Source organism: Falco punctatus (assembly GCF_963210335.1).
Source record: "Falco punctatus genome assembly, chromosome: 11".
Lineage (NCBI taxonomy): Eukaryota > Metazoa > Chordata > Aves > Falconiformes > Falconidae > Falco > Falco punctatus.
The window spans coordinates 17360572-17383357 of record NC_137591.1 but is presented as its reverse complement, the minus strand read 5'-3'; the positions used below and the strand labels follow the sequence as shown (position 1 = coordinate 17383357).

The following is a 22786-nucleotide window of genomic DNA, read 5'->3' as shown; positions in this document are numbered from 1 at the left end:
CACCAGGCTCTCTTTGGTGACTTTTCCTTTTTTTCTTTTGAGCTGCAGTACAATTTCATTAATAGGACTACACAATAATTACTTTTCTCATATTCTCATCAGCTACTGATAACTCAACTGCCCTATTTTTTGCCACATGGATTCTAGGATGTACATTTTTGTAAAAAATGTCAGAGGTTTTTTTTTCCCTTTTCGTTACTTAAAACTCAGCAAAGCTAGTGGATTGCATATAGGTAGAACATCTCCTCGCTGGCCGCTCTCTCTCCTTCCCCCACCCCACCCCACAGCAGACTTAAGTTCTTTGGAAGTTTTTCTTATCCTTCATAGCCAGTAGTGGCCAATCCATGGCTCATGATCCATCACACCCACACCACATGCACACACCACCTGTAGAACAGACAAATTAAGGCTGGCCTTAACTTTCCCTAGCTCAAGATACTGTAAGGTGAGCAAGGAGACCCAGTGAGCTGTCTGAATGCTGCAACAATCCAGGAAAAGTGTGGGCAATTGTACTGCCCTCAACAGATGCAAAAAATACAACCTTGAATCAAAAAGATCAGCTCTAGCTGAGGTTTGTAGACACCTGAGAAGAGCAGATCGGTACCCGTTCCTGAGACATGCTAGAATCCCTCCATCTGCATTTTGTCCGTATGAACATGGAAGATAAGTAAAAAAGCCCTGTAACTAGCTAAATCAATCAATGATTCTTAACAAGAAACAATATATCAAGAAATGCCTCTAGACACTGTACCTTCGGGCTGGTGCAGGCAGCCTATTTTTCACTGCATGCCCCGCTGACGCTGTGGCAGGCTCCAGCTCATGCAGAGCCCAGCCAGCCACCATGGCAGCTCTCATGCAGCAGCTGGCAGTGCCCCGTCCTCCTGTGATGTCCCAGAGCTCCTCAGAGACCTGAAAACACAGTGGCACTGGTTCCTCCCTGGGCAGGACTGCTCAGTCACTGCTTTCATAGGTACAGCACCAGCAGTTTAATACACAAATCCCTCTTGAGGAAAGTACAGACGCAAAATCCTTAGGCTTGTGGGTGCAGCCTGCAGTGACCACAGGCACTGGTGATGACAACCTATTTACCCACACAGACGTACAGCATTAATTTGCAAGCAACAGACAGAAGCAGGGCTGTCTGCCAACCAGTAATATTTTGTAGAGCTGATGCCATATGTCATATATTAAAGGTCTTACTTCAGCAAAACACATGGTTTAATACTAAACCCAAGGGTGTCCCAGTGAAGCCAGTTGCACCTCTCATGGTCTTCAAGACAGCTACCCAAAGAGCTGCATAAATGGGGTTTTAGTTATTTCACTATAACTTTTCCTTTATATTTGCATCCTTTTTGAGTCTCTGTGTTTCAAGTTGAAGGAAATTACATGAAAAAGCAGAAGATAATTGAAGTAGGATTCATAGCAAAGAAAGCAGGTACTTTGATTTTTAACTGTACTTAAAATCAGGGAGGAACTTGAAGGCCAAAGAAAACGTCCCACAGTGCTCAACAATTTTTGTAACTTGTCATTGCTCACGATGCCTTTAAGCAAGTCCATCTGAAGGCTGTACTCTGTCACTGAACTCAAAACGCTGTAAAATGTTTTTGTCTGGTCTAGCTTCCCATGGCTAGTGTATCTCAAGACAGAAGGGAGATCTTATCAGAACAGGAGAGATTAGGAACAGCAAGCAAACCTGGTCAGCAAGCAGATACAAATCTGTAGGGACACCCTCTCCTGACAAAAGCACAGCCTGCAGATACCGGTTAAAATGGGTGAGCTGACTATTTCAAAAAGATGAAAAACCATTTGGCTTCCACAGACTGAAAGGTGATTCCACACTGTAACTGCTCATCAGGCAGGGGCACATGCAAACCCTCCAATACAGCTGCCCAAGCAGTAGCCCAGGAAGAGCAGCTCCCACAGTTTGGCAGGTGGATGTGGAGATAATTGTGTGGATACAGGCAATGACCTCTCTGCTAGAACAGATAATAGAACAAAAAAAAAAAAAAAAAAAAGAGGAAGATACCAAGGAGATACCTGATTTCTTTGGGTAATTGTGACTTGCAATTTATTATCACATTCAAGTGGAACATCAACGGGTTTTGGTTTTTTTGTGAATTTTTAGGGAAAATTGATAACATCGACAGTCAACTATCTCCTATTGCCACTGTCTTGGTTCCTAACACAACTAACAATTCAGACCTGATAGGCTCCTTACGAACACTTAGGGTAACTGGGGTAACGGAAAATGATTGCAAAAGGCAGCAACTGAGTGGAGGCTGTCCTAGGCCACAGCACTAACATTTTGTACAACTCAAAACCCATGTTACAAATATGTGTTGGCTTTTGTATTCCCTCCACTGCCAAGGCCCATGACTACCCTGGTCAGGTGGCCCGTTCCCTGGATGCAGGAACCTGCTCATATCAGTCTTTGCTTTCTCTCCAGCGTCAGGGTGAGGTTCCTCCACCTTTGAAGGACTGAAGTGGATACCTCATTAGGCCTTGATTATCCTCAAGCAATTGCTTAGATTTCTGCCCTATTACTGATCTGCCTTTTTTAGCAGAGGTCGTGGAATGGGCAGTGGCTGTCTTGTCTTCGTTATAATGCATCATTTGAAACTTTTCAATTAAGCTTCAGATCAGGCCACAGTACTGAGACTGCTTTAACGAGGGTGAGTAATGACCTTGTGCTGCACGTGCTTTCTGGCACACCATCAGTTTTAATTCTTCTTCATCTTACTGTAACCCTTTGATACTTTGGATCAAGGGTTCTCTTGAAATGCTTTAAGCACATCGTAGGACTTTCAGGGACTATTCTGACATGGTTTCTATCCTACTTGTCTCAACATAGCCAGACTGTCACCTGTAAGTTTTCCATATAAATTCAAATTGCCAAAGATTAAAAGGGAGCTGAAAATCTGGCCTGTGCATAGAACTGGGGAAGTCTGGCGTGGGTCCCTTGAGTGAGCAAACCTAAGGAAGATTCTGCTACGAGAGCAAGGTAACACCTTTGATGTGCCATGCCCAAGTACAGCAATGCTATGATTAGAACAGAAAGCTACATTATGCTGGAGTAGTGAATTTAATAAGAATTACTGAGAGAGAGAGACTTCTAGAAATTCAGACTTCCAAGTTAATACCCATCTTTACTTTACATATAGGTCAAACTAAAACTCTGGTTTAGAACACAGTGTAGACCCTTACCCAGTTAAGCCAGTGACAGAAACCACATTGACATCAGCAGGATAAAGATCTCGTCTTTAAATTACGGGATATTTGGACCCACATCCAAACCCAAGCCTTGTAGCTGGAACCAATTGCTAAACAGGCTGTGTGTGGATGAAGCAGATCAACCAACCTTGGTATTTTCAAGGTGATTTCCTAGATCCTGGAGTCTCACAAACCTGGATTTCCTTCTCTGGTGAGAAGGAACAGCATCTAAGTATAAAATTTCTCTCAGTAAGAGTTTCCCAGAAGCCCCTTGACTTCTACCAAGGTTTGTGGGCTCCTGACAGCTGACACAAGACTTCCATGAGCATAAGGCACTGAAACAGATACAGATTTAGCCATAAAAACTCCTATAATGCTTCCATAGCTTTTAGCTATGAATATTTCACATCTGGATGCACAAATCCTCAAAACACAGAGTCCTTTTCAACAGGAACGATTGAATCCTATTAACTGCACAAGACCAAGCACCAGTTGTGCTGAGGGGTCAGAGTCAGCATCCACAAGGGAGAGAAGCAGCTACAAGCCTCCACGCCAAACCATGTACCAGCAATACCACCAACGTAGCTATCAAGGAGACAGGCAGTGAGAATGGGATGGCAGCCTACGGCTTGCAGGCAGGTATGGGGGAGCCCTTGCTGTTTGGCCCATGGCCCTGGTCTGCCCCGTTGAGCTACCAAGCACAGGGACTACACTTGCTGAGCTTGCCAGAGGGGTGTGAATTTTCAGGTGGCTGTTCTAGTCTGAAATCTCCCCTCTTGGCATCCCAAAAGCTCCTCTCGTGGCTCACAGGGCACATCTTGGGCTGTTACCTTCAAGTAGGCTGATTTACATCAGACTGCTGACAAAGTCTGAGCCTGCCTACCAACAGAGCAAACAAGATGTTTAACAGTTCCCCTCCTGCTATAGTTTAGATATTGTCACCCTTAAAAGCAATGGACTGAGCTACTTAAAAGTAATAACTCCCTGTACCTTTTTTTTATTCTTCAAGCTCTTACATGCAGCATGAGGAAGGTTTATCTGCAAGGGTAGCAGAGAAATCCATGTGTTTTATTGTAGTTGGGTGGCACTACCAGGGAACTGAAAAAGCTTTCAAACTTGCTATCAATCACTTGATATATGCAGGAGGTGATCTTTATTGATATGCCTCTAGTCACCAGCTGAAATGGTTTGTCTTTCATTATACCCTTTATAGAAGCCTTTTTCACTGCACTTGCCTGGTGGCTTCTGCAGACCTGGTAACAGTGTACAAAACTCATTTCCCAAACCAAGCTTATTGGACAGAATATACATTTTTTTCCTGGGATGTAGCAGGCAGAAAACACTATCATCTGACACTTTCTTGACTGCAAGGAGAGCAGATCAGCAGTACATTAGTGTCCTACAATAGCAGGCACAGAAAAGAGGTGAGGGAACTCAATGGATTTCACTCTAGACAAGTTTATCATCACTACGTCAGGACTGACTTCTTGGTTAACCCAACGCTGTCACACCTATTTGCATGAAAAAAGGCAGGGGTCATTTAGCACAACCCTATTTACTGTGCACTGGAACACACCTTCTAGCTCCTGCAAGTCTTAACAAAGCTGCAAAGAGCAAATTGCAGCAGCATGCTGTATCCCCATCTCAGGTCCTCTAGGCAGCAATTATAAAAAATGGTTGTGTTATCACCACATTTCAAAGTTAGAGTATGGCCATACTTGATGTGTGGCTCTAAACCTAGCAGCACTTGATCTATTAAACACATAAAGGGGTCTGTGTGTCAAAGGAGTCTGACCTAATCATGGGACAGAAACCACAGACTTCCAAACTCAAATCCCAGGTTTCTTCGGCTATTGACCAACACTTCAGAGCACATCCATACAATTTAAATTTCACACTCTAATAGGAATACATAGCAATGCTCCTTTCAGAGGTGTTGCATTGATTAATAAGCTTGTCACAGAGGATGGAAATTGCTACATAAGTGTTAAGTGCTGTTAACTAATGAAAGACAATTCCATACATTCTGGTGGAATCCAGAGAACTTGAGCAAAATTTATTAGTTTCATTTGCATATATACTCTGCCTGACAACAGTGATCAAGCTGGTGAAAGTTATTTCAAATGTTTGTTATGCTCCATGACTACAGAAAAAAATTAGAGTGAAAATTCTGGCTCACAAGGCACAATTGTGCCTACCGAAAAATCTTTAATTTCTGAAATATATAGAGAGCATAAACAAATATTTCTCTCATCAAATTTGCACATGCCTCAGTGATATTTAGCTTAATAACTGTGCAAAGAAGGAACAGTACTGATGAAGTACAGAACAACATTCTGCAGGAAAACTGCTAACGCTTTCCATTTCAGCCATATGTCCTCACTATGGGTTCAGGCTCTTTGGCAAACTAGAGAACATCTGTTTTAGGTACTTCCAGCTCAGTTTTTCTGTGATTCACCTTTGATGCCACATTACCAATATGAAACACTATGGACCACCTGAAACCTTCCTGGCACAGTGCTACAGGCACTCATTTTGGATTCCCAGAGGTCAAACTATGGTTTTCCTCAAATAAAACAATTTGGTGAGTTGCTGTATTTCTACATCGTATCATCCTTTCTGTAAAGACTTCCTACAGCAGAGTTTGGGATTAGAGACTAGGTCCTTAAACTCCCATTTCTATGCCTTTGCCAGAAAACCATGGTTTCTCTTGATTTCTGTAAACAAAAAAAACCCCGAACAGTTGACCAAGACTTGGAGGCTTCTGCCTCCAGGACTTCCAGAGAAGAGGCCCACTGAGTTTGTAAGCTAGCAGCTGGGAGCTGCAAGAGTCTCAAGGATATAGGATACTTCTCTGACACTGGTCCACTCTGTGCAGAAGCAAATCATTTTACCCTCAGATCTTTGCCTTTTTGTTTCTCTGGGCCAAGGCTGTCTCTTAATTTATGTTGGTGCTGCATCCTCCAGCACAATGGGAGTTTGATGGCTCCATGTGCTGCTGGAGTATGGCTTTCTCTGTCTCTTTTGTTCTAACCAACCATTTGGAGATGGAGGGAGATTTCTACCTCTTCCCATTACATTTCTATGGAAAGAAAAAATTTTTAAAAAGCCCCAACAGGCATAATTTCTTGACATATTTGTACACACCCATTTTGCTAAGGGATGTGTTGTGCATCTACTGTGAATTGCTGAAAATGTAAGGTAGCTATGAAACAGAATATTCTTGTGTTTACCAAGAACCACTAGCCCTTTGCCTTTAACAGAAGATCTGTAGCCTAAAGAGGCAGCTTTAAGACCTCTCCTGACTCAGTTGCAATCAAGATACCATCTACTTAAATAAGCATTTGTACTCCCAGTGATTTTAGGAGATGAATTACTGATCTTATTACCATAGTAAATACCCTCGAGGCAATGCACAGGCCAACAGAATATTGCTTTCTGCTGGTACAGTACCCATTTCCAGAAGAACTCTAGGAATATTTCTAGCCATATGGTAATAATAAAAGATTTGCTTAGTCTGTATTTGCCAGAAAGTCCCATTTCCAGAAGTGGCTTTTAAATCTTTGACACTGTTCATGGGAAACAGCTTGTCAGCTATGAAAATATTCCTACCAGCTCCTGTATATCAGCCTTACCGGTGGGGTAAAAAGACTTGCAGGTGGCATAGCTCAGTACCAAGCAGAGAAAGTTTTCAGCTGATTTGATAACTGGCAGAGTAATGTTACCTGGATAGGCAAAGGCTGTTCTTGCCTGCCAGCAGCAGTGCAGCCTGTGGTGACCTTTGAGGACAGGCCCCTTTCCTCACACAGCAATGCATTCAAGCAGGCAGCAGAAGCCAGAGAAGGGTAGGGAGTGACGGCATGTGGGAGACTTCCAGCTCAAGCATACTCCATTCGTTTATCACTGAGCCATCATCTGGTCAACAGGAAAAGTTGATAAAACTGTTGCCTCCGGGGCTCCGTTCTCCTTGGGAATAACAAAAAGTGAAGCTGGTTAAGGTCAGTGCACAGGAGGCCCTATTGAAGGTGGGAGCATGTTGGCCATGAATTACTGAGCATCATCTGGCATCACAGATAAGCAGAATGGGTAAGAGACTAGGCAGGCTTTACAATAAGGGATGGATTTAATTAACAATTGCACAGAGGGAGCAGACCGTAGCATTTTGGCACGAGGACATCCTACATCTGACAGTTACTTAAAGAGACAGGGAGCACCCTATTATAAAAAAATATATTACTCCTCAATGTATTTTAAAAATTACATGAGAAACAATAACATATTGTATTACTTGTTCTCTCCAGAGCTGCCTGGTTACACCGGCACTGAGCAGCACAGGCTCTCTGCAGATATTCTGCACCGGGGCCTATTTAAAAACATTGGTCCAAACTTGGTTACAAAAGTACAACTCTGCTGAAGTCAGGGGGCTGTGCAGATGTAACTAAAGGCAGATGTTGATCCATATTAACTAAACTATTAAATACATCAATCTTACCCAACCATCTGACACCTTGTCCCATTTCCCCATATTTTATTTCTCAAAAGTTTATTCAAATTCAGCCAGCTGACAATTTGCAAGCTTCTGGGTAATCCCTGTTTTGTAATTTCTTGCTGTCTGCTTGGGTTTGCTTCCCCCACCCCCACCCTCTTAAAGTTATTATTTCAATGTTAAGTGAATCTTTTAATAATTTTGAAAGTCAAAGATGATCATCATTGCACAGTTCTAGCTGTTGCTCTCTTCAGTCTGAAAAAACAACAGCAACAAAACACCCAAGGAAAGAAGCTGAAATAAACTAGTTCAATTCTTATTTCTTTTCACATATGTGTTAGCAAAACAATTAATTAATTCACTAGCTCCTTACCTCATGGGTCTGTGTTCAAAGAAGAGCAGACAAGTGACTTTGATGATCCCAGCAGATGCTTAACTACATCCCACATATCAGTGCAGCTTCAGTGGATGGACCCTCCTCCTGGGGAGCCAAGCATGGGACACACCATTGCTAAAACAGGCATATATGGAAAATAGAAAAGTATATCCCTGAACACACCTGCCCAAGTAAATAATCTCTGCTCTTCATTCCTCTGAGTAAAGCACTGCCCAGTCACTGGAAACAATCAATGAGGGGGGAAAATTAGGTACTAATCAATCTATAGGAAAAAGGTTTCACAGTTCAGAGCTTCCCTACTAGTAATGCTCTGATTTTCTATGTTATTACACTAGCTTTGAGATCACACAATACAACTGACTTCGGGCATTTTCATTGATAACAAACAAGACTCACCACTGTACTGTTGTCCTTTTCTAAACACATCCGTTTACTAGAGCCCATCCCGTAGAAGTAAATTGTGTTTTCAGAATCATATTTAAAAATCAGAGCTGTAAATTGTACTCTTAAAAAAAAAAAAAAGCCCATAGAAAAAGTGTGACCTGAATGCATAAGAATTTTTTGAATGAATAGAGCCCTTAATATTTAGTTTTGCCTAATGAAGTAAGGCATGAATGTAAAAGGATTACTATTCCCGTAACGTTCAATTCACACACACAAAGTGTAATTCATGGAACCTGGCTCTAATTTTTTTCATATAAATAATTAATGCTGCATTTAAAGCATGTTAAAATGTTTTATTTCTTAATCAGCTAATTTGACTGAGAAACAAAGATGCCTTTATTTTCATTTTCTTTGACTAGAGTTACTGTAGTAAAAGGTCCCCTCTAGCTTTGGCCTTCACTCTCTAGTTTGCTGCTGCCAATTAGTTTTCTAAAGTCACTATTTTACGAAATGTTTCTCACTTTTTAAAAAATGTAATTGAATGTCTGTACATCACAGAGTTTCTTGTGTTCAGACACGGGGTGTTAAACATTCTTTGGGTTGACTTGGGTCAGCTTTAAAAAATCTCAGACACTGAAACTTGAGAAGCAGTCGTGTGCTATAGTGTTTTCTCCACATCCTGTTAAGTATTAAGTGGTTATTTAAAATAGAGTGGTTATACTCAGCAACTGACTTAAAGTGCTCGATATAGTTTACAAGACGATTAATTAAATGAGAGCATTGCATTTGATGCACATGTATTTCCATAATCATTCACATTGGCCTATAGTTGCCCTTTAATTTTCATACTAATTAAAGTAACACATTGAACTGCAAATTGTAAATGGCTGCATTTCTCAGTAGATGTTAACACTGATGTAAGCTGAATGGCAAATAAAAAACCCCAAGAATTAAGCAGAGTGTTTTTTGACTCTGATCCATTCAAGTTTCTCTACTTATTCCATTACTGGACCATGTCCATATTTTAACAAGACTACATTTTTTCTGTGTTTTCAGCCCCATATTTTTCTGAGGTACAATATGCTTATTTTTTTGTATTGTGGTGTCTGGTTAGTTGGTTTCCATCTGATACAATAGAGCAGTTATACAGGGTTCGCAGTTACAGATTAGTTTTTTTTAAGTGGTGGTGGGACTGAGGTTTGTAATCTGATGGGCAGAATGAAAGAAAACCAAAATGTGCAGCTATTTCACCAGTAGTTTTACCTCTTAATTACATCTGACCCATTGTCCTCCTTGATTCTTGTTCAAATCTTGACATGGCTGACGTGGAACCCGAAACACAAACTGGAGGGCTGTACTTTCAGGTTGCATCAAGGAAGGGGGAAGTTACTCCCTAGAACATTTACTGGGACTTGGAAAAAAGAAGAAGCAGATAAGAACAATTATCCTGTGGCTCACACAGCTGCTGGCATTTCGACTTGGCACACGCTCTGATGGGGACCACTGCATCTACCTCAAGCAGTCTCTAGCATGTAATGGACATATGGTAATTGCTATTGAATAAGAAGTAACCTTGGACTATAGGCTTATGAAAAACACCTTTAAAAAAAAAAATCCTTGACAAAAAAAACCTCTGTCAGGGCCAACAGCTCAAAAATTAACAACTAATCACTCCTTTCAATGTGTCCTCCATCTAATTGCTTCCATGATGAGGTGAGGGTTTTTTTTTTCCTTTCAGAAATGAGCATTATAAAAGATTTCTTTTTAATTTAAAATGAAAAATTCCTCCACTCCCAGGTGACCTATCCAAAAGAAATAATAATAAGCACTCGATTGCTCAGAGAGCATCAGCTCTCACACATATTACAAGGCTGAGCGTTCATGCTCTCTTACACCCCCCACCCTGCTCCCTTCCCACAGCGTGTCCTATCTCCAGATCCTAACTTGGCTCGGTCCAAGATGTTATTTGTTAAAATTAACTTTCAGATCAGGCTGGAGTCAGTGTACTTGGCAAGGAGGAGAGGAACCAAGACTGCAAGGGAGGGAACAGCTTCGGGAGGCAGAGAGAGAAGCTGCAGCCTGAGCAGGGGTTTTTGGGAAGGGGAGCGGGCCACAGCAGCACTGCAGCAGGACACAGCCCCAAAGCCTGGTTTGCTCCCAAGTTTGTCAAAGTTGCCTTGAGTGCTTCCCCTACATCTGCCCTCAGTCCCCTGGGCTGCAGCCAGGCAGGGCTAAGTCCCTGCTCCCGTCTTGGTGGGGGCACCCCAACGTGACTGTTCCCATTATATGCTTTATTCTAGCAAAAGTCTTCTGAAGTTCAGTCATGGCAATGCTGAACAGCCACACATTGCAAAATGAATGGAGTCACGCTGAGGGAAGACTGATGGACTATGGTATTAATGCAAGACCCTTTTTTCCCCTCATAAACCAAATTTCCCTTACATTTCTGGAAGATTAAATTAGATTTAGGGAGGTTTTGAGTGAGGTACTGGAAAAAAGATTCTAAATGCAAGGCTGGTTTTTACCTGACCTTAACTACTACATCAGCTACCACTGCTCCAGTACATTTATATATGGAAATGTATACGCACTTCAGCTTAATTACCTAAGGACTCCACAAAAGAAAGCCTTTAAAATGTTTTAATTGCAAATTTAGTCTTTCCAAGAACTACACAACAGTGGTATTACCCATTGACTAATTAACCATATATTTGAGCAAAAAAAAATAAAATAACTCTCAGCTACATGGACACAGTCCTTCTTGCCTTAAGTAGATGATGCATGTAAACATGCACATACAGGATTAAGTAGTAATTTGAGTTTGCTGGATTTTGTTTTTCCTTTGAGACTGGTTGCTGTAACATTAGACTTATTTTCAAGTTTACCCTCAAACCCTGTTGTAAAAAAGGGGTTATAAAGGAAAAAAAAAATCCTAAAAATAAAAAGCTCTTGAAGCTTTCTGACTCCCTTGACACAAAAGGACTTGGTGCTTGCTATATTTCCAAGTGGGAGGTCCAGCTGACTCTTCCACTTGGACACAAATCTCTCCTCCCCCTCTTTTGCTCTCCTAACTTTCTTTTTGCACTCACCTACTAAATACAACATGGACTTTCTCTTTCTCTGCTGTAGCCTGCAGAGATTGTCTCAGATGGAATTTGGCTGGTGAGGCAGTCAGGCAATTTCAGTTGCTGACAGGGCAGTTTGCTTTGCAGAGTTCCAGGCTGGCGCTACAGCCCCAGTGGGACCACGGAGCAACCTGGAATAAAAGTAGGGCCGAAGAGTGCTGTTTCAGCTCAGCAGGGTGCTGGGCATCCAGGAAGGGTGTTTACACAAAAGCCAAGGGCCTGGGAAGTCTTTCACCTTTCTAAAATCAAACCCTTTTTACACAGATTCATGACAGCTGGTTATGATGAGCAAATTACAACTAATTTCAAAGCCACTCTTGGGCACAATTGTCAGGCTTTCATTCAGGAAACTCTCTAAACAAGCACTTAACTTTAAGCAGGTGCCTAAATCCCATTGAACACAGTAGGATTTATACACCTGTTTTAGTGCTTTCCTGGGCAGGGATGGCCCTCAGCAAGTGGTATGCCACATCCCAGGAGTCCCAAAGTCCAGGTGGCTTATTCTTATCCAGGTTTAATTGCCACTGCCCAGCCAGAACTGGGATCACACCACCACTAACCAGATTTTTATTTTAATGCACATCCTGCTGTACTGCAAACCTACTGCAGCCCTGCAGGCAGCATTCCTGCTAACGAGCTGCAGCACAGAAATCTGAGCATGAGAGCCATCTAAGAAGGTTCAGTCACAAACTGCCGCTGTGGATAGCAATGCTGTTTCAATCCACGAATAGCACATTAGAACCGTTCCTTGAAGTTGCAGCTGGGGCTTTTTTTTCCTTTTTTATTTTTCTGAAGACTGTCATCACGGTCCTGGCACAGCTGGGATAGCATCAGGAGCCCTAGCACCAGAACTCCTCTCCTACTGCAGAAGCAGAAAGTGGAGAGGGTGCACATTTGTGGTAATCTCCCTTTTACAAGATACAGATGAGCCTGCTCAGTGGCAAAATTAGCAAGCTGAGAAAAGCTCTTCTCACCCTAGACCAGCAACCTGCAGAGCTGGTGGGGGGAGAAGGGAAAGAAGAGGTTAGCAATATGATAAGTAGGATGAAGTACTTTTTTTGAGCATTAACACTGACCTAGGCAAGACACAGAGTTGAAAAGTAGCAAGCATTTTCAATGAAAACCCCTCCATGTTTCATAAACTTCCAGTCATTCTTGTTACTTAATTGGAAAGCAAACCCATAGTTTTTATTTCTCTTCTTCTTTCTGTGCTGGCAAGAGGAGAATGGGAAAGGAAACAGAGAAAGAAAGGGTCATGACTAAGCTTTCTAAGGTCTTTCTTTTTGATACTGTGCCTTGCTTTGGTTATTTTTTCATTACTTATTTTCACTTAAATAAAAGGTTTCAGAAAAGCATTTGTTTTGGTTAAAACCAAAATAAATCTTATCTATCATGGAGGGGGGAAAAAACCAACTGGCTTTAAGGAAGACAACCTCTTGTATCAGTGTGCTTATGTATTAAAGAGGGCATGTGAGTCAAAAATGCACAGCTGGACCAGCATAGGTCAGATCTGTGGGAAAAAAAAAAAGAATTTTTAACAATCTTTCAGCCCTCTCTTTATTAGACCTTAATTAAATCAATGGGTCAAAGCAACAGAGGGAAAAAATGGTTCAGCTAGGGGACACTAATCAACTCCTTTCAGTGGATATCTCTTAAGCAAGAACTAAGCTTTAAACCAACATCTGCCTCAAGTAACACATAGATATTATTCCTTAAGAAAAAAGTATTTGCAGGACTACTTTTTCTTGAAAACAAAAAACTATTTATAAAAGAAAATATTGCTAATAATCACAAAGTAAGTCAGTGAGCATGCTTGAATGAGGACAACCAGTCAAAACATTTGGGTTTTGGTTGAACACCATCCTTACATGTTGTGAATTTGACAGAACCCAGTGCTGAAGTGAGTACCATCTCTTGAGCCCGTTGGTGGTGTTGGATTCAGATGATGACACAGCTGTGCTGACCATTAGACTTGTGAGTAGTATTTTAACCATTTACCTAGATTAATCAAAAGTCTGGATTTGCTTATTTTTGTCCCCACAGATTTTGGCTAGAAAGCTGAACACTCCCTAAGATCCTACCATTATGCATGACAGAAAGGACAAATTCAGTTACATCAATGCAACCTCAGTAGCATCAGGGAAGTTGAAAGGCTTCCTCCCTGTGACAAAAGGTGACACTTGAAGCACAGCAGACAACATGACTGAGAGTGAGTGCTGGCAATACTAGCAAGAGTCTGGCCCCAAAACTAGCATGTAACTCCTCTGCAAGGGTTGTATTGCAAACACAGACAGTACAGAGAGAACATACTGAAAGAAAATGGTTAAGATGAGAATCCCACCTTGGAGACACCAATGATTACTTGTGAGGATATTCAAACACAAAACCACCATCCTTGTTCTTCACAGGATACATACAGCAAGCTTGCCCTGCAGGAGCCAAGCCAAGCAGGGAGGCTGAGCTGGCATGCAGCGTGGTTGTGTGCCTTTGTCCCAGCATGAGCCCAGGGGAAGGAAACATAACTCAGAGCTGGAGTTTTCTCCCCTGCACACTCCTGGCCGTGGGAGAAGTCAACTTCCCCTGTGCCTGGGTCATGGCTGGGGACAAGGAGCACCTCCCTGGTTCTTGTCCCTTTGCTAGGTTTTGTGCAGATCAGGGTCATTTTGAATATATTTGTCTGATTCTTACCCTAAATGCAGACCCAGGATCCAGGAAGCTCCTGTTACAGCCCTACAAAAGAAAAGACAGATTTATTGCCTTCTTGATCTATGCTGCATAAAGAGACAATCTTACGTCTTAAAGATGAAATAGTAGATTTTAACTAAAGCATAACAATCAGCAATGAAAAAAGTCTGATTCCCAATATTTATCTATTAAATAACATATAATACCTCAGATTAGCTTACAATTGAAAACCTGCTGGTTCAGGTACTGTTAGTCATGGCTGGTTCTGTAACATTACTAAGGGAACTACTCTCTCTCTCTTACCTGAAGAGCATTTGGAGCAGCATTACATGAGACATTTAGCCAAAGAAAGCAGTGGTCTTTCCAAACCCCCAAATGACTCTGTGCAGTTTTCATGACAGGATGCATCCAGGAAATATCACCAAGTTGCCATACAATATCCCTGCCTTATTATAATAATAATAATAATTTGTCTCTACTGCTTAAACCACTGTTGCATAAGAAAGTTAATATTTCCAGGGCACTGGGTGGGATACTTTTCTGGAAAACATGCTCTCAACAGGAAACCCAAACACAGTGCTAGAGAGTTATCTTAAGTAGATTTAAATAATTAAATCCAAAATTCTCAAACCACTTGCTGTTTTAAATTTATTTCTTTAATAACAAGCTGTTTCAGCAACACACTGGATTAGGGTTTCATTTATTCAAAATTTAAGGTCTGTCCCACTCTGAGTGTTATTTTAAGTATTTAGGGGAAATTTTGTGCTTGTGAAAACGAAGAGATTGTTGCATTATAAATTCATTTCCTCTGTTATTGCACAGGCCATGCACAGTGCAGCTGTGAAAGCGCCATAAGAGCCCCAGCAGTGTCCTCAAGCTCAACCTAGACGGGCGAGCCTTTGTTTTTGCACAAAGAGGAGCTGGCCCTTTCTTAGGTCTTCAGCTACAAGTACTTCCTAAACAGCGATGCCAACACCACTTAGTCATGCCAAACAAAGAGGGGGCGTTTAATGACAGCGATGACTGTCCGCTGGGGAGGCAGCCCAGGTGCCAACAGACATTTTTGCGCAGGACTTCCAAGCAGGGTTGAGCCCGGTGCCTGCAGCACTGCACCAAGTGGCGTAAGCAGCTCCTCCAGCAGGTGTTACCTCGTAAGGAAGGCCTTAGCGGCACTTGCCATCCGCACAAGCTATTTTACAAACAAGCGAGTTTCTTATACGTTCTTCATCACCTCCAGGCATTCATATTCTTTTTAAGTACAGGAACATTAATTAGATTTTGACCACAGACCCCAGATTTGACTTACCCTGACAGGGTTTCCATTAGTGTAATCTGTAGGGGAATTCACTGTTTTAACATCTGTGCGCCTAAGGCCTATCTCACATTTACTGCCGTAGCCTGAAAAGCCTCCCTTGTACGGCTGTGTGTTTCTTCATGCTCCCAATTTCACAGAAGTCATTTCAGCACCAAACAGTAATTAGCAAAGGGATGGGCCTCGGCTGACATGAATGCAATTTATTGTTTTCCACGAGGCCCTGAACCGAGCAAACAAAGAACACAGTCTTGCTGTCTGGCATTTTATTAACTTGTATTGTGCGACATACCTTACTGATGGGAGATCTCCGAGTAAATGCAGCCACTAGTATGCAGTAACATGTGTGCTTTTGAAGAATATTAATTTCAGTTCAATTAGGCAAGTTTTGCGGGACCTCAGCTCTAAAATAGGACAGCCACTTTTATAATTATCTTCTGTATTAACTTTATCACCACCCGACTTTTTACATAAATGCAACCTTTCATCTTTAAAATGCCACCACTTCTTCAATTTTGGCAACCGTACAGCATTGCTAATTATTTGCTCATTATGTGTGGTTAACTGATGAATCATTAATAAATGAATGAATGGCTAATATATTTTTATGGTAATTGGAGATATAACTGATTGCAGACTTCCTTTGCTTCTCAAAACTGCCCTGAATGAGCAGTAGCTGCTTAATTGTTTACAGATGATATTTATGCCACTGACAAGCTCTTCCCATCACTGTGGTTTATCAGAGGTGAGCCCTCCCTGTGCCAGTTGCCGTGGGCATGGAGGGGTGATGCTCTCCCTTCCCTGCAGCCTTGGAGCAGACAGGCATGCGCACACGTTTCAGACGGGCTTCCCACCAGCTCCCCATGATGGCTGGGAGCAGAAGTACTGACACCATTGCATTTATTGTTGGCATTTCCAAGTAATACCATACCATGACATGGAAATGATACCTTTCTGCAAGTCTTCTCCTGCAGCCTGGGTGTCTGCAGTGAGTACCACCGATAGGGCAGAGAAATCAGGCTCTGGTGACATTTTGTTTTAACTCCATACTGTGCATTACAGTAAATGGCTTATATAACCTCTTGCTGCCAGTGCGCAGTTAATGAATTCAGAGATAATTGCTGGGTTGATTTCTTCCTTTCTTTCTTTCTTTTTTTTTTTTTTTAATAACCTATCTTTCCATAAATCATTCTTAGGGTATACAGTTCCAAAACACAGCATTTAAATCTGCTTGACAATTCAAATCAAAAAGACATGACAGTAAGATGGCCAAACAAGGCTCCTTTAGCTATGAACACACGTCCTGAAGATCAAGTTAAAAATGCAAAGGAGATTACCAGTTCTTAATTATAATTATTTAACCAGGTGGGTAGTTTCTCTAATGAACATTTCTATGAAAACAGAATAACTAATGATGGTCTTAAAGAAGTCTTTGTCTTCCCATGTACTAATGATCACATTTATAAATATGCAGGAAGGCCCCCATGTACATTGCTAATGATAAGTAATTAAGCACCAGGCGTCAAAAGCTATAGAAAAGGGTCAGGGTAATGCAAGAGAAAATTAAAAATGCAATAAAATAAGTTGTGGAGCAAGATTAAATTTCTGGCTTCTGCAGGCCTGGCTACAAAGAAATCTTTTCCCCCTTCAGTATAAACCAGGGCTGCTGTGGGGTATCAAAACAAAATCTTCTAAGCACTTTCATTAGATTTTACTTGCCTCTGTGCTTGTACTCATATTAAAAACAAGTGAACCACCAGCCATTTAAAACAGACGCTATATTCAGTAAAGCTGCAGTTTCTCTCAATGTTTATGAGAAATCACTGTGGTTGAGATTATGACTATCACTAACCTCCTCAGCAGCATTTCAAAACTTCTGATGAAAGAAAACAGGGACGCATTAAAATTGAAACCTGATTTTGTTATTATTTTTTTTATTCCGGAGGTCCGTGCATGAAGGGCCTGTGATTTGATCCCTGGCAGGGTCCCCACCAAGGAGACTCAGACCCAAGACGCGCAGAGGGCTGGCTGGAGCCCACAGCTTTACTTCAGCCGCTGAACCCACACCACAAACCATCACGAAGCATTAAAGGCACTGCTCAAATTATAAAGAAACAGGTTGTCTTTGGTAGCAAAGACGTGTTTGTCTCTCTAAATGTAAAGCTGTTAAAATCAGGTAATGCTGACACTCCCCTGGGAGTTTGGCAGAGCCGGAGAGCAGCGGTCCCTGTGCTGCTGCTGCCTGCCGCAGTGCCTGGCAGCCACGGGCCCTCGCCACAGCTAGTCCCCCTGCACCCGAACCCAGCTGCTGCTGCAGTTCAGGGTCCCAACAAGATGACAGTCTGGGTCTAAAGGAAATAGCGTACTATTGTTATTTCTCACTGAAAGTAGAATTCAACATGTTTTTTAAAATCATGGTGAGGAAACAGTAAAGAGTAGAGGGAGGGAGAGGCGGAGCGAGAGGGACACAAACAAGTGCTGTCCCTTTGCTGTGCACCTTACAAAATGGTGCCTCTGTAGCTGCTGCAGCCTGGCCGTGTCACAGGCCCATGGCCTCCCTCAGCATGCTCCCCCACGGGCAGCAACTCCACAAGATTTCTTGGCCTGATCTCAAATTTAACCAATTGGTTAGTTTAAAACACACACAGTCCTCATTTTTAGAGCTTGTGGACACTGGCATTAATTGCAAGTAATGCTGTGGCATTTCTTTCAGGTAAAACAAGTGACTCCCTGGCAATTCCATCCTTCCAGGACTTCGTTTTGAAAATAATATTTGACTTCCAAGCTGACCTTTCATTGCCTCACACCGGGTATTTCTAGCACTGCCTTTAGCCCAGCCACGGCTAAGGCTCTCGCACGAAGCACCACAACCAGCAGAGTGTGCAAGCCCTTGCCGGGCAGCGCCATGCACACTGACGAGTCAGCTTGGTTTTCACTTTTATGGGCTATGCAGGCCAGCCTGCCTGTTCGAGCTGTTTCATTTTGCCTGCAGCCAAAAATCAAATAACCTGAAATAAAGCCTTGACGGTGAGCCACCGCGGTACAAGCGAGCGCGCTTGGCCCTGAGAGTGGAGCGCGTGCCGCTGAGGCGCGGCACACGGCCAAGCTGCACCTGGGGCTGAGGCCCAAACCCACCCTCCGCCGGCACCCACCCCCGGCAAAATACCTGAAGGGACATCCCTGAAGAGGACATCCTCGGGGAGTTCATGATCTCCCGCTGATGTCATCTTATTCCCTTGGGACGATGAGCCCGTGCAGGCCCCAGGCGGCCCCAGATGAGGGACAGCCTGCACCGCCACAGTCCTGCTGCCACGGCCGGGGCCTGCAGGGAGGCGGGACGAGTGTCTGCTTTGCTGCTTGCAACTGCTAAAATACAAGAAGGATAGGAAAAGCAGGTATTGAATTACAGTTATCTTCAATTAAAAAAATGTTTATCTTTGAAAATACATATCTGTTACTGACAAGCTCTGAAAACCACTGCTCCAAGCCTGTCAGTAAAACCAAATGTTAAATGGAAAATATTTGCCAGGATTTAAAATTAGACCTACACATTACTTACAGATGTTTCAATGAAAAACACTTGAAACTCAACCACATAGAGTAATAAACCCCACAATGGTGTATTTTTTTTATACTTCAAGTTAATTTTTATTATATAAGTAGCCATACGAAGAAGCCATTGCATACTGCTTAAATTAAATGTGGAGGAATGAAATCAGCAGTATCCCTTTACAGCATATGGTCCAGCAAATCAAATTATAAAGCTTTCCACATCTCATTAACTGCAATGAGTACAGTGAGATTTCTAATAAGTCACTTCTTTTTCATGTGAGAGGTGAGCAGTGACTTATTGTAAGTATTCTCACAGGATGACCCTTGTGCTGAAATTAAGAACTAATCTAAAATGGGAAAGGTCATTTGGTCAAGTCTGATCATAACATTTCCTCGTTATTGTTTTAGTTGGCATTGAAGCACATGCTTTCCCGGTGCACCAGCTGAAAAATGCCTTTGATAATTTCACTGACAGCGAGTAACCCACACACTGCCATTTAATGAGTTTGGGCTGGATTAGCTGACAATAAAGAATACAGTATAAATGCTTTTATAGAATGGATTTTTCAGCAGGAAAATTTCATACAGCCGTACTTAACTAATTTATTTGCATTTACCACTGAGATGTCAGTCCAAGTACTGCTCTGGTGCAAACTTCTGGTCCCCAATTAGACAGCAGCCTCCCAAATTTCAGCCTCCCCTTGAAGGGAACCTGCTCCCTGCTCCCCACTCATGGCCCACCTGTAGCTGTGGCTTTGGTTGCAGCAGGCATGCCAGGGAGATAACTGCATTGAAACTCTCACTTCCTCCTCTGCACAGAAAATCAAATCATTGTACAATTGCTCATCATGTGGCTTTGCTTTATGTGGATTCCTGATTTAGTGGCAGATCTGGTCCAGGAACTGAGGCATTCCTGGCTCCCCATCCCGGGCTCAAATCTCTAACCTGAATCCAATCTCCTTCCGCCATCAGCCTGAAATTGTTTGCTATAGGATATGTTGACCATAAAAATACGGCACAGTGCACAATGAGAGAAACATCTCAAGACAGTGGAAAAGAGAAAGCTCAGCCAGGCCAGCTGAAACACTTGGGAGGAAAATCAACAGGGCTGTTTTTAGCAATTACAAAGTTGTTGGCTGATCTGATGTAGCTGGGCAGGAAATTCCATAGTGTTTGGAAACCATTGACAAAAATGTTCTGGCACTTGTATTCTCCATTTTGTACTTCAAGAAGAGTTAATGCACTGTGCCCAAGAAATTCAGCATGTGAAGGAAAATGGGAGAAAGCTTTTCAAATAAATATGGAGACGCATAGACTTCCACAGTAGAAGAAAAGTACTGCGACTTACTTGAAACCTCCTGACACAGCACTCTAATGACTGGGCAGTAGCGGGAACGTGATTGTTCCCGCCAGGACGTTTCGCTTGGTTATTAACCTAATGGAAAATTCTGGAGGACTTGTAAACCAATCCTCAAAGGATGGATTTCTTATTTGGTCTAAAAACACTGCCTTACTTTCGTGCAGCCACTACTGAGAAGTCTGAAACCAAGCTACTGTTTAGGTTAATTTAATTCCCCCTTAATGTTCATTAAATACTAAGTTGTTATTTTAGGGCACGTCAAGATGAGTTGCTAGAGCTGATTTTTGGAAAAAGCAGTGTTTGAGTGCAAAACGCAGCGTGCAGGGCATGTTCATGTCATTTCCTTTCAGCTATTTTAAGCAGCTAGCATCAAACCTGTTCAGAAGTCCTGAGGTCCTCAGGCCCGTTAGTGGGGACCGGCAGGCACCTGTGCCCACCCCAGGCCCTGGGAAGAGGGGGACATGGGCTCAAAGCACCTCCATCAGATGGCAGGCAGCCATGGGCTTGGTCTGAGCAGAGGCTGAGCTCTGGCAATCAGTGGCAGCAAGGAAGAGAATAGAAGGAAAGGGAGGACGGGCACCATGAGTCTCTGGTTCCACTGACCCACAGCCACCCCTGTGGGGCACCAGCTCCACTGTCAGCTTGTGCTTCCCACCTCCCCTCTGCAACAGCTAAGCCTGCTTTCACCCTGCTTTCCAAAACATTTGTTGGGTTGGGTGGTGTTCTTTTTAAGTTGCATCTGAAAATTCAGCGGGTGGGCAAACCTTAAAAACATGAGTTGGAATGGTGACACTCAGCCTGCAGAATGCCTGAAATAACAATTTTTTTTGGCAGACATGGACAACTCTCACATCTCACTAGAATTAACTTTCGACCTCCAGACCTCAGAGAGTTGGAGTTTCAAAAAATGCAGCTTTGCATGATGCACACTGAACTACTGCAGTTCTCATGTGCATACAATCTGGCAACTATGTATGCAAAAGTTTAAATTAATTAAGGCCAGAACAGACAATGTACTTTAAAACAACCTGAGCTGTTTTGCAGCAGTTAAGCTGAATGCATCAAATAAAAGCTCTGGCTCTTCCATTGTGCAAGGATTATGTTGTTCAGAGTACAGTCCTTCCACACTCCCAGTAATATGCCTTTAGCATCTGCTGAAGATCCTGCAGAAGGGCAGCATGTGACGGCACAGTTGCAGGGCCTCCAGTGAAAAAGGATCTCATTTAAGAAGGCATTTGCCCTTCTCCACCAAATTCATCTGATGCTCTTGATTGCGCCTTGTTACTACATTTATCTAACTACATATTGACATTCTGGGCATATGGGAAAAAACTGGAAAAAGCCAAAGTGATGATATACTTGAACACAGCACCCTGCAGCTGTTCTGGAGGGACTGATTTCCAATACACAGGGAGTCTTTAGTGAACTTGTAGCTCCTACTTTGAGAGCTTGGCCAGCTCGGTCTGCGTGAAGGTTCAGGGTGTATGGCGTGGGCATGAGGTCACCCTCCCAGGCTCATCAGAGCCACAACTGAGCAAAGCTATTGCTTTCCAAACACCAAATGTAGGCAATTGCTATTAGCATTTCCATGCATGTTTTACTTTAAATAGTTGCTGGTTGCTCATCCTTCCCGTAGCTGAAAATTACCTACATACCTAAATGCATACAGTTGTTATGTGCCTGCATACATTTGTTTTAAAATAGCTTATGCATATATAACACAGACACAAAAGTTCTCCGATGCTTGTTCCTGGAGGGGTAATAACACAGAAATATTTAAGATGATTCAACAGTGGACGGCTCAGCAGATGTCTCCAGCATGGTGCAAGACATTAACGTCTGCTGACTCATCATCGGAGTTAATTCCTGCCTGGCTCATGTTCCCGTCATCTCAGCAGCAATTTAGTACTTGGTGAATTTTCTCTCATCAGGAGTAAATGTTATCACAGACTTGTGATTATGTGCTATTTGAAACTGGTAGAGCTAAAGCCATGTGTGATAATAAAAGGTAATTGTTTACCTTTGAAGTTGATATCTACGGCCTTCGCTGCACTCTGCAGGAAATTGGGCCAGTCCAGGACTGCTTGGGCAGCCGGGCTGTGTCTGACACCCCTTGCCAGGGTGTGAAAATGAGGTGGGTGCACGTGCAGAAGTTGAAACAAGCTAGCGGCACTTTTATAGACTTGTTTTCCCCTACTGAGTGAAGCTGAACACAATAAAAAATTCAGCAAGGAAAGAGTTCCCCTTCTATTTAATGTAATGACATTGCTGGCTA

At 42.6% G+C, this 22786-nt stretch overlaps 1 protein-coding gene across 2 annotated transcripts in view; it reads right to left on the bottom strand.

Annotated features, from left to right (window-relative positions):
- Positions 1-22786, bottom strand: part of LOC308071359 (uncharacterized protein) — an 88016-nt gene that overhangs the window by 48961 nt on the left and 16269 nt on the right. The window contains exons 2-5 of one of the 2 annotated variants that reach the window (XM_080406673.1): positions 18766-18965; positions 14291-14332; positions 8070-13112; positions 752-7176 (exon numbers count right to left, since the gene is read on the bottom strand). In XM_080406673.1, coding sequence (XP_080262799.1) covers positions 14325-14332; positions 18766-18965 — 208 coding nt within the window. In that variant the 3' untranslated portion in view covers positions 752-7176; positions 8070-13112; positions 14291-14324. Of the gene's footprint in view, positions 1-751; positions 7177-8069; positions 13113-14290; positions 14333-18765; positions 18966-22786 lie in introns of those variants that run through there. The other variant, XM_080406674.1, reaches the window with a different exon arrangement.